Below are 13329 nucleotides of genomic sequence, written 5' to 3' on the forward strand. Positions count from 1 at the left end.
AAGCCAATATGCTGTGAGACCTGTTGAGCATCACTGCATGGTGCATTTTGCAGACCATACACATAGATGGCCAATAAATAATGCACATGACCACAATGAATAATATATAGACCTGCATTGTCAGCCACCAGACATCTAGACATTTATGGTGAAATGGCTCTAATTACATTGCTGAGAATGGAGGATACTCCATGAAGGGTATTTAGATTTTTTCACAGAAGTCCAGAAGTGTGGAAGGCGTAAAACAAAAGATTTTAAAGGGCATTCTCCAATTTCATAAATTTATGATTTATCACTAGTATGTGCCATCACTTTACACTTGATGGTTGTGCGACTCCTAGAACCCTCACCAATTCTGTAAAGGAAGGAGATAATGTGCTGCTTTAGCGCTGTTGGTCCTTCATTCTATATATTTTTTTTTTTTTAAGCTGAATTCTCAGTAGGCGACTGTCCTGGCACGTGCTGGACTTTCTTAATTGCACTCAAGCCCTCTTTACTGCATTTGAACCTCTTTTTGAAGTTCTTGATCCAATAAATGGTTTATTTAGTGGCAATATTATAAGCAGCAATGTCCTTGCTTGTAAATCTCTTTGGATTTAAAGCAGTGATGACTGCACATTTCTTTGGAGGTAACCATAACAGAAAAAGCTAATAATTTTATGCACTAGCCTCCTTTTAACCCCTTAAGTACATTTTTCGCTTTTGTACTTTTGATTTTTTTCCCATTTATTCCAAGAGCTATAACCTTTTTATTTCTCTGTCGATATAACTATGCAAGGGCTTGTTTTTTGAGGGATGAGTTGTACTTTTGACAGACACCATTCATTTTATCATGTTTTAGTGGTGAGTGGGAAAAAAAATTCCAAGTGTGGTGAAATTCTGCAATTCTTTATTTACAGATTTCATTTTGCCATAAAACTGACTACTGTAATTCTCCAGATCAGTACAATTACATTCGTACCAAACATAAATAGTTTTTGTTATACTTAAGTGGTTTAAAAAAATTCAGAAATTTTGAAAAACAAAAAATATTGTTTGAGTCACGACTTTCCGAGAGCCATAATATTTTTAATTTTTTGGATATGGAACTGTGTGAGGGCTTATTTTTTGCTACCTGAGCTGAAATAATTTTGGGGTATATACAATGTTTTGATTAACTGTTTTTACATTTTTGTTTCTATTTTTACAGTGGTCAACAAAACTGAAATCCTGGCATTTTTTTCTTTCCTCCTTGTTGCGCTGTTTTCCAATTAGATTAATTTTATTTTTTGATCAGACTTTTACAAATACAGTGATACCAGATGTGTATTTTTTTATTCATTTTTAATGTGGTAAAAAGAGAATGATTGGAACTTTATTTTTTTTGATTTTTTTTTTTATATTTTTTAAAATATTTTTTTATTTTTTATACAGTTCTTTATAGTCCCCTAAGGGGACTTAAACTTAACTTAGTTTGATCACTTGTTCTACGAGTATACAGCATTGCCAAAGTATTGCTGTATATGGAAGATTTCACAGTCTCCTATGAATGCCGGCCACAGCAAGGCTTTCATAGGAGTACTGAGATAACTCAGCTGACTCCTTGGCTGTCATGACAACACATCAGCATCACACGATGAGGAATCAGAAGAGCCCCCGCCTGCCAACACGTGTTAAATGCCGCTATCAGAGATTGACAGCGGCACTTAACAGGTTTATAGCCACAGGCCGAGTGCCGCTCCACCACCAGCTGTTAGACGCAGATGAAGGCTTCATCTGTAGGGAAAGATGCGGGCTCAGCATGCGAGCCCGCATCAAAGGCAGGGAGACGACTAATCACAGACATAGATAGTACATCATTAGTCGTAAAGGGATTAAATCAAGCAGTCTGCTGTAAAAATGTAATCAGGCTACTAGAGTAAAGGCCACGTCTCACTAAGCGACATCGCTGCTGAGTCACGGTTTTCGTGACGCAACAGCGATCTTGCTAGCGATGTCGCTGTGTGTGACATCCAGCAACGACCTGGCCCCTGCTGTGATATTGCTAGTCGTTGCTGAATGTCCTGGACCATTTTCTTCAAAGGCGATGTCCTGCTGGGCAGGACACATCGCTGTGTTTGACTCTGTATTGTTAATGAGTCGTTGGTAAGGTCTGACTGTGTGACATCTCACCAGCGACCTCCCAGCGACTTACCAGTGATCTTTATCAGGTCACATCGTTTTCGGGATCGCTGGTAAGTCGCTAAATGTGACAGGGGCTTTATGTCACATGCTTTGTTTTTTGTAACACTTTCTCCGTGGGCTGCTTTCACACATCATTTTTTTTTGCATCAGTCACAATCCGGCTCAAAAACCTATGCAACGGATGCGGCATAAAAACCGGATCCATTGCATAAGTTTTTCCATGCGGCCCATCCATTTTTTGACGGATGCGGCTTGATACTGAGCATGCACAGTTCAAAAAACCGTATCCAGCGGCCGGATGTGTTTTTTTGCCACAGGACACCGCATCCGGCGTCCATAGGCTTGCATTGTAAATCGCGCCGCATCCCGCCGGATCCGGCGCGATGCTGTTTTTTTTTCGCCGCACAAAAAAACATGCTAGGCAACGTTCCATCCGGCCGCCTCATGGGCTAAATATGCCGCATGCGGCAAAAACCGGACGCAATGCAAGGCCATGCTGAACAATACGGCGCTAATGCAAGTCTATGCGGAAAAAACGCAACCGGCGGCAAAAAAAAACTGGTTGCGTTTTTTTCTGCAAAGCGCCGTATTGTGCCGCTCAGCAAAAACTGAATGTGTGAAAGCAGCCTTGGCAAGCAAGAAAATCATTGAAATGACGTAAGCATGTCTTTTTGTTTCAGGGCTGAAATTCATTAGAAATAAGACTTGTTTGATTGTTAATTTTCATTGCACGGGATGTTTTTGCAATTTTTTTTCAATTTAAATTGTCACTTTTCATAATAATCTAGAGTTAATTACTCCTATAAAAACAGACGCAGCAAACCTTATGAAAACAATTGTAGCATAGCCCTATTCACTACAATCTTTTTCAGTTGGTGGCTCCTCTTCATCATTTTACCAGCACTATAGGTGCAAAAATGTTTTTTTTTTTTCCCCTCGCTTCCCAGCATGTATTCTTTCTACCATTGACTTGCTCTAAACTAAAAGTCTAGCTCTCTCTATTGCCTACATGGAGTTTGATAGGTGGTAGTGCAAGAGCAAAGACCCACTAGTTTGACAGAAGGGAGTGCAAGAGCTGACAAAGACCCACCATAACATCTTGTAATCGTGACATCTTGTAATCGGTGTTAGTGTCTTGGCTGCTAAAGACATATTAAACTTGACTCTTTGACTCTTTAGCAGGTTTTACGGGGTTGTCCAGGGCTAAACATTTGATAACCCATCCTTAGAATAGGTCATTAAAATGAGATCTGTGGTAGCTGAGCACTGATCTCTCGCGTTCAGATGAGAGAGAAACCTCAGTACTCTGCAGCCATAACTGTACCATGTACTCCTGTGTTTTCCCCCTACATCGTTTGCATCCGTTGGCTGATTGGTGGGAATGCCGGGCGTTGGACCCTCACTGATTTCACATAGTCATTCCCAGACTTAGGGTCAGGGATATTATTGCTTATGATTCTTTTACAAGTAACTTTTTACTATTTTTTTGTTTTGATTGGAAAAAAAAATAAGTATTTCAAAATTACTAATAAGGTTGCATTTTTTTTTTAGGAGGCACTTCATCTGAAAACCATGTTGGAAACTATTGGTACGTTCTATCTTTAATATTTTCTTGATTTATTAAACTGTGAAAGGAAATGATTTCTAAACAGCAAATTTGTCTTATGAGTTGATATTAAAAGCTGGATTTAATGTACTTGTATATTTTTTGTACAATACCAATGTATTTTACAGCTTTCTTCATTCTTATGGAACACATAAACTTCTCACAAAAAGTTAAGGTTTAGAGATGCACGAACCTGAAAAGTAGGGTTCGGAGACACAGAATTTACCAAAAAGCAGTGTTTGAGTTTGCGTGCCTTGTGTATGCTAATCTCTATTAGGGATATTTGGCTTCCTGTAATATTTCAGGTTGATCCTAAGTGCTCTCTAACCTTTTCAGGAGAACTTAATGTGACCTTCTCTAACCTTTTGAGTGCACATGTCCAACTGTTCAATGCTTCAGCATTTTTTGCACAACTTGCTGTTCTCTAACAAGGAGCTTAATGGCAAAATGCACAACAGGTGTTTAATCCATGAATTGCCCAATACAGTTTGAGGTTCAGATAGAATTGGTATTTAACCCCCTTAAGCCCCTGGGCGTTCTGCGTTTTTCCATATTTTTTCCCCTTTCTTTCTTCCGAGAGCCATAACTTTTTTTATTTTTGTGTCAATTTTGCCATATAAGGGCTTGTTTTTTGCGGGACGAGTTGTAGTTTTAAATTAAACCCTAAGTTTTACTATATGGTGTACTGGAAAACAGCAAAAAAATTTCAAGTGTGGAAAAACTGCAAAAAAAGTGAGATCGCACAATAGTTTTTGGGATATTTTATTCACCATTTTCACTATATGGTAAAACTGATGTCACCATGATGCCTGAGGTCAGTGCGAGTTTGTAGACACCAAACATAAATAAGTTTACTTGTGTCTAAGGGGTTAACAAAAATTCACAAGTTTGTCTAAAAAAAAGTGGCGCACGGTTTGCGCCATTTTCTGAAACCCACAGCGTTCTCATTTTTTGGGCTCTATGGCTCAGTGATGGCTTATTTTGTGCATCTCGAGCTGATGTTTTTAACGGTACCATGTTTGTGCTGATGCTACGTTTTGATCGCCTGTTAGTTCATTTTGAGCAAAATTTGCAGAGACCAAATAACTTAATTTTGGCGTTTGGAATTTTTTGCCGCTACACCATTTACCAATCAAATTAATTGATTTTATATATTGGGCATTTCTGAATGCGGCAATACCAAATATGTGTAGATTTTTTATTTTTTTAATCCTTTATTTTCAATGGGGCGAAAGGGGGCTGATTTAACTTGTTAGTTTTTTATTTTTTTTTAAATTTGTTAATACTTTTTTAACTTTTTTTTTTTACTAGGTCCGTTAGGGAGCTATATGGATCAGCGGTCTGATCGCTCTTCCATATCTTCAGATCACAGCTACAGAGCTGAGATCTGCAGATATGCTACTTTACTTTCAATGCCGTCACTATTCCGGCATTGAGAGAAAGTGACTCATGTTAGCTACAGGCGTCATCACATGACCCTGTGCTACCATGGCAACCACCGGAAGTCACATGATCATGTCACATGACTTCCGATGAGGGCGGGGGTAAGTTATCATAATGACGGCGCGCATATACATCTTGCTGCTAGATTTTGGCAGCGAGGTGTAAGAGGTTAATAGTCGCGGGTTGAACGCAATTCCACTGGCGACTAGCAGGCACACATGTCAGCTGTTAAAATCAGCTGATATATGTGCGGATCGCTGCGGCCTGCGCACGGTAGGGGGTGGGGATTAACCTCACACGATCCATGGCATACCCAGTACGTCATGGGTCGCTAAGGAGTTAAACAGTCCTCATCATTCTGTTCACATTTTAACATCATGAAACCAAGATAACACCTAACAATTGATGAACAGTACTTAGCTGTTGTGAGGCTTCAAGCGGGATGTTCTCAGACAAAATTGGCCACTAAGCTTAGAGTGTCACAGAGTGTCATCAGCAGGTTGTAACAGAGATACAGTGAGACTGGAAGAGTGACAGGCATAGAAGTGGATATCTTTTGGCCACATCCCACACGGATGATTGCTTCATTCTGAACAATGACCTTCGGAACAAGATGATGAAGGCCACACAACTCCAGGCTCATTTAAGGGAGGTTAGAGGCATCTAAGTGTCATGTAATGCTATTTGAAACGTCATCAGCGTGGTCTGCATGCTAGACGACCTGCAAGGGTATCTGATTACACTACCAGGCACAGGCGTCATCATCTTGCTGGACTAGGGACCAGTGAGCCTCAGTGCTATTCACTGATGAAAGTTGATTCACGCTGAGCAGAAATGATGGCCAACAACGATGTCGGAGACTTTCATCATTCACTGTTGTCACCAGACGAGCCTTTGGTAGTGTTGTTACAGTGTGGGCAGGTGTTTATAGTTAATACAGAACTGTCCTACAGTTTTATGAATGGTACAATGGTGACAAGCCCCTACTACTTCAATTACATCATTAATCCAGTCATTGTGCCTCTAAATGGACATCTCGGGCCTAATTTCATTTTCATGTTTGACAATGCTCCAACTCATCAAGGTCGTTTCATTAAGTAATGGCTGCTGGAGATTGGGATATCTCAAATGGAGTGACCTGCACTTTCTCCACACATGAATCCCATCAAAATCCTATGGGATCAGCTGAGTTACTCTTTAGAGGCTCGTAACTCTATACCCTAGATCCTAAATGACCTGAGGGCTTCCCTTCAATAGTGGGATGCCATGCCTCAGCAGACAGTAACTTCACTTGTGAACAGCATGAGACGTCGTTGTCAAGCTGTAACTTATGTTCGAGACCACATGAAAAGTTACTGAGACATTTGACTTTTTTATTTTTTTGCCGTGTGTATACCCTACACTGTTGTTGGCTTTTGTTTCAATAAATTGTTAGAGATGAGGGAATCACCATTACATGTTTCTGCTTAAATGCCCTATTTCCATGATAAAATGTCACTGTAGCGTAAACGTTTTATGTTTTACTTAAATTTTACCCGAAAACCAAATATCCCTAACTTTGTGTGAGTAGCGTGTATTGGAAAGAAGCAATATAGAAGAGTCAACATGAAGGCACAGCATTTCCCAGTTGTTAGAGTGAATCTGCTTTGAGCTATGTGAAGTAATGAGCTGAATGCCTAGCCTACATTCCTGAGTATGGGGGCAGCTCTGGAATGGTCTTGGAGATGCCAGAGGTTGTGATAAGGGTGACTGAAGCATGCAAATTATTGCCTACTAGTACACAGATTTCAGAGTATAAGACTTGCACATTATAGTTTGTCTGCTGAAGTTATACACACAAACGGCTCATTCAGGGCCAGTATTAGACAGTGTGGCCCTGGGAAATATGTATAGGTGGGGCCCCAAATGCTAACATATACTATAACATAGAAACATTTATGTTGCATTTACACAATCTCATTTCAGACCGTTAAGTGAACTATGATAGACAATATTCAAGGCATTCCGCACATGTTTACTGTTCTTTTACACCGGCTAGCAAAGAATGATAGAACAATCACTAATAGATCACTCTGTCCTCAATCCATATTGTTGTCAACAGCATATCACCTCTGTACATGTGTTGGGTCTCCTGCAAAGGACAAGGATTTTTATTCTGGCATAGATGATCCAAAAATCAGTGTGTTACGCATAGCACGCGCTGTGTGATTTATACACCATACTCACAAACACACTTTTCATACATACACACACGCATTAGTATATAACACACCTCCGTATATAATGCACATACACATAAGTATACAACATGTACGGATCAGTATAGAACACATGAGACTTCATTACCGTAGATCACACACGTACACATCAGTATATCATCATATTAAATATAGTCCCTATATAGAGACTTACATGAGATGTTCTTTTAGATTGAGTTGTTCACCTTTTTATCTGACCCAGACCACCATGACAAATTTTCCAAACACAATTCGTCGTTACAGTTTACAACAAGGACACACTTGACTTCCCACATTTCCAGGACTGTCCCCATAGATTTCCAGTCTGCACAAACTCTCTATCCTGCTCATACCCCAATGCTAAGCCTACTTGCTGTCATATTTGTCCCTATTACTGTAACTACTTTGTGGCACAATAACTGTGCTCCTTTTAGTGCCCCACATAATAATTCATCCAAAGAAAGGAAAGTCCGGTCACTGCTCCTCATTCATTTTTAAGTAATGCAATGCAACAAGTAGGTCACGACAGAGACTGAAAAACAGCACCTGTGGTGCAGCACTCTCCATTAGAACACATACATAATAATTCCGGAATAGAAGAAGAAAGGAGGTGGCACTCACCGAGTAAAAATCTTTGTTTATTCTTTAAAAATAAACATCAAAAAGCAGGGAGGGATGCGAGGGTCCGACAAAGCGCCCGTGAGCGCAAAACGGCCGCCGTTGTCTCTGACGCGCCCCGCATCACCCCCTTCTTTTTGATGTTTATTTTTAAAGAATAAACAAAGATTTTTACTCGGCGAGTGCCACCTTCTTTCTTCTTCTATCCCGGAGTCCCCACATAATAAAGACCACCACTGTGCCCCTTTGAGCCCTCAATATCGTAAAAGGGCTCTCTAGAAAATATTAATGAGTTCCCTAGAAAGTGCTCCTTAGAAAGTAATAATGCCTCCTGTTTACCCCTTTGACAGTGAAAGTACTCTAAATGCCCATGTACTATTGTCCCCTAATGCCTGAACAAGCCCCTCACACAGTATTATGTCCCCACATGGTATATTTTCCCCACATTTGCCCGTGCACTGTATGATGCCTCTACAGCTCCCAAACACAGTATGATGTTCCTATGGTTATTTTCAAACAATATTATGGATTCTGCAGTCCCTTCACAGCCCCTCTTTGACAGTATGATGGACCTCATAACCCCCCTCTTACAGTAGGATGGACCTCATAACTCCCCTCTCACAGTATGATAGACCTCATAACCCCCCCCACACACGGTATGATGAACCCTACAGCCTCCCTCAAACAGTACTATAGGCCTCACAGTGCTCCTCCCCCCATACACATTGTGATGTTCCCAAAATTTTCCACATACGCGGTAGTTTGCTGGCCTTCCTCAGTATACTGCAACACACAGTCCCCAACACGGCATTATGACCCCCACAACTCCCCAATACAGAATGATTGCCGCCCACACCACAGTATTATGAGCCCCTCAGTAGTCCCCTCACACAGTATAATGGCTTCATATTTTTCTACAAGTACTGTCTAAAAAAAAATACTGTATACTCACCCAACCCTCGATCCTGGAGAGTTTGCCGTTACAGTCTACATCCCAGTGCAGGTAGAGCAATACGTCATCATGCCACCTGCGCCAATTTACAGAAGTTCAGTACTTGCTCCTGCCGTTTTGTAGGCCACAGGCATAAAGTATTGTATCCAATACAGAAGAGAGTGCCGTAGGGCAGGGAGACTTTACTCTGCTGCAGACTTTAACTGCACCCACCATGCAAAGCATGCCGGTAAAGTTATAAGTGGCCTTCACTGCTCACGGCCCTTTTAGGTAGGGGGCTCACCCTGGGCCCATGGCCTACCTAGCCGAGTTAGAGGACTATATATGCTTGCTATTCACGGAGATTACAGGGCTTTTTTACAGAGTGCAATAGAATACAAGGTTTGGATCAGATTCTAAAATGGTTAAAAGCAATCTGTCACTGAAGACTGCTCTGAACAATTTGTGGCTAGCTGAAGAGACACAGATTCCAAGGATGTGCAGTTATTCTTATCTCTGAACAGTAAGCTGGCAAATACCCTGTGTCCTCTTTTACTAATGAAACTTTAAGCCCTGTGTGCACGCCGCGGATTTGCCGCGGTTTTGCTGCAGAAAATGTTCAGAACTTTTCTGCACTCATTCCCCAGCAAAACCTATGGTAAAAAAAATGGTGTGCGCACACTGCGTTTCTTTTCACCTACAGGTTTTGCTGCAAAAATAATGTGCATGTCATTTCTTTTCCGCAGATACCTGCAGTTTTTGCCATAGATAATGGTAAAAAATGCAGGGACCAACCCACGGCAAACCGCGGGTGCGGTGTTACCACGGTTTTTGCCGCAGGTGCGGTATTCTGACAGAGGGTGCAGAATGTTCTTAAGAAAAGAACATTTCCCAGTGCGCACAGAGGGGTCATATTGTTGTTTGTCAGAATTATTAGGATACGTTACAATGCCAAGCAAGGAATGTTTGCTGACTTACTATGGGGGAGTGAAAGTGAGTTCAGAGATAAAAATATATATACGCACCCACCAGTGGGCTTTCAGGTGTCTGTGCTCACATGTCACGTTTCTGAGCATGATTCTATTAGAACTTTTGTGACAAGAACAATGGTATCTGCTAATTCTACTTAATTGGGTTTAATAAATATGCCCTGTCTTCAGTTTCAGGAGAGAAGTGGCTGCAGGGTCATTTTGGACCATTTGTGCCTGGTTAAATATGGCACTTACTGTATAAGCAGTATATGGAATAAGGGGGGGCAGTCTACTGTTACCTGCAATTGTCCCAGACATTTTCAGGACATAGTTATCGTGCCCCACCTTTGGTGGTAACAGTTGTTAATTATGGGAGGGCCATAAATTGTATAAAATAAAAAAAAAAGCAATGAAGGCCTGTTCTGACCATTTGAAGAATACATTTTGCAGTTTTGGCTTATATTCTTGTCTAAGGACATTTTGATGATTTTTAGTAATGCTGTGTAGTCAGGCACTGAACAGCTGCGGAAAATGCTGGGATATAGATATTTTTTGATTGCTGGCAATTATATAACACTATAAATGGTGATATGAGTGGAAATAACGATTACTAACACGGCATGTTTTTTTCCCATTTTACCCTACACAGTAAACATTTGTGAAAAATCAGTCTGTGTACAGACTGCAATGCACAAACTTTCCACAAGTATCCCAACGTGAACTCGACAGCTTAACATATGCCAGACTGCATTGCACGGACTATCTGCGAGTCTCCTGACTCGAACTCCACAGCCTCATGTATGGTTATATGGCAGCCGAGTTCGGGTGAGAACACACGTGCATCACAGTATGACATATATTCGAGACTGTAGCGTTCCGGTCAGGAGACCTGCTGTTCGTGCATCATGGTATGACATATAAGAAGCTGTAGAGTTCCGGTTAGGAGACATGCTGTCCGTACATCAGGGTACGACATATAAGAGGCTGTAGCATTCCGGTCAGGAGACATGTTGTCCGTATATCACGGTATGACATATAAGAGGCTCTAGAGTTACGGTCAGGAGACATGCTGTCCATACATCACAGTATGAAATATAGGAGGCTGTAGCATTCCAGTCAGGAGACATGCTGTCTGTATATCACGGTGTGACATATAGGAGGCTGTAGCGTTACGGTCAGGAGACCTGCTGTTCGTGCATCACAGTATGACATATAGGAGGCTGTAGAGTTCCAGTCAGGAGACATGCTGTCCGTACATCACAGTATGACATATAAGAGGCTGTAGAGTTCCGGTCAGGAGACATGCTGTCTGTACATCACAGTATGAAATATAGGAGGCTGTAGAGTTCCGGTCAGGAGACCTGCTGTTTGTGCATCACAGTATGACATATAGGAGGCTGTAGAGTTCCAGTCAGGAGACATGCTGTCCGTACATCACAGTATGACATATAAGAGGCTGTAGAGTTCCGGTCAGGAGACATGTTGTCTGTACATCACAGTATGAAATATAGGAGGCTGTAGCGTTACGGTCAGGAGACCTGCTGTTTGTGCATCACAGTATGACATATAGGAGGCTGTAGAGTTCCAGTCAGGAGACATGCTGTCCGTACATCACAGTATGACATATAAGAGGCTGTAGAGTTCCGGTCAGGAGACATGCTGTCTGTACATCACAGTATGAAATATAGGAGGCTGTAGCGTTACGGTCAGGAGACCTGCTGTTTGTGCATCACAGTATGACATATAGGAGGCTGTAGAGTTCTGGTCAGGAGACATGCTGTCCGTACATCACAGTATGACATATAAGAGGCTGTAGAGTTCCGGTCAGGAGACATGCTGTCCGTGCATTATGGTATGACATATAAGAGGCTGTAGAGTTCCGGTCAGGAGACCTGCTGTTCGTACATCACAGTATGACATATAGGAGGCTGTAGCGTTACGGTCAGGAGACCTGCTGTTCGTGCATCACAGTATGACATATAGGAGGCTGTAGAGTTCCGGTCAGGAGACTTGCTGTTTGTACATCACAGTGTGACATACATGAGGCTGTAGAGTTCCGGTCAGGAGACATGCTGTCCGTACATCACAGTATGACATATAAGAGGCTGTAGAGTTCCAGTCAGGAGACTTACTGTCCATGCATCATGGTGTGACATACAGTATATGAGGCTGTAGAGATCTGGTCAGGAGACCTGCTGTCCATACATCACGGTGTGACATACATGAGTCTGTAAAGTTGCGGTTAGGGACTTGCTATCCGTCTTCGGGCCGAGTTTCATAGATTTCTTCATTGTTTATGTTTTTCTGAAGGTTTTTTTCTTTTTTCTTCCTGCACTCTGGCACCTATCAGGTTATGTTGTGCCAGATTAATGAGTTATCTAGTGTAGGGAACAGATGACACTTCTACAGATCATGCTGTTACTATTCCGTGATCTCATACTAATCGGTGTCATTTTTGTGTGTATTGAAATCTTTATGTCTCACTATGATTTACATTTTAGTTATTCCAATAATAATCATTTAGTAGGTGGGTGTAATTTGTTCAGATGCATACTGCCATCTTAATAATTGCCTGATGACTTAATGCGTAATCGCCAGTTTAATTATTATTTCATGAATCGGTAATACACGTGCAAAATAAGAAACTTAGTAATATTTCTTATCAGAGACTGGTACTTCTTTCTCCTCCTGGACTAATCCTTCCCCTCAATTCATGGGGAAAAAAATATTCAAAATATGTAGTCAGTCAAGGCAGACTTTCACATTACTGAGATAACAGTTGTCAATTGGTGCTTGTGAAATTCTATGTAGGATGGGCATGGGAAGAGTAAGGAGACAGAAATTCTGCTGCAAGTTCTCCTGAAATGACAGTTACAGTTCTTCATAGCTTCTTATCAGTACCAACTGACATCTATTTCAGTAATGTGAAAGACTGTATTCACTGAAGACAGATTTAACCCATAAATTGAAAATTTTGAGAATGAATGATCAGTCCAGGAGGAGAAAGAAGGGGAATTTGTAGCCATTTCTGTTGTCAGGACCAGACAAATCGAAAAAGGTCCATGGAGCCTCTGTTAGGAGTCTCGACACAGAAAATAGCCAGATATCCCTCCGGGAGCAATGGAGTGCACTTAGCAATGCTAAGTGGGAGCAAAGCCTAGTAGACCAGCAAGATCCATCCATCTTGCTGGTTTCCTAGGCATTGCTCCCACCTAGCCAGAATCCCACTCCACACTGATGAGGGTCAATACCCCGAAACAGCTGTCTGTGGATGGATACCTGGCCTTTGGTATTTCCCTTGTCATATCTTTAAACTTGTCAAAGAGTTGGATATTGACTAAAAGGCCACTTAAGGTGGTT

General features: G+C 41.4%; 1 protein-coding gene across 5 annotated transcripts in view; it reads left to right on the plus strand.

The window, feature by feature from the left end:
- Positions 1 to 13329, plus strand: part of MPDZ (multiple PDZ domain crumbs cell polarity complex component) — a 268414-nt gene that overhangs the window by 18699 nt on the left and 236386 nt on the right. For all 5 annotated transcript variants that reach the window (XM_075316964.1, XM_075316973.1, XM_075316991.1 and 2 more), the window contains exon 2: positions 3715 to 3751. In XM_075316964.1, coding sequence (XP_075173079.1) covers positions 3736 to 3751 — 16 coding nt within the window. In that variant the 5' untranslated portion in view covers positions 3715 to 3735. The remainder of the gene's footprint in view (positions 1 to 3714; positions 3752 to 13329) is intronic.

The sequence above is a fragment of the Anomaloglossus baeobatrachus genome, chromosome 1, assembly GCF_048569485.1.
Source record: "Anomaloglossus baeobatrachus isolate aAnoBae1 chromosome 1, aAnoBae1.hap1, whole genome shotgun sequence".
Lineage (NCBI taxonomy): Eukaryota > Metazoa > Chordata > Amphibia > Anura > Aromobatidae > Anomaloglossus > Anomaloglossus baeobatrachus.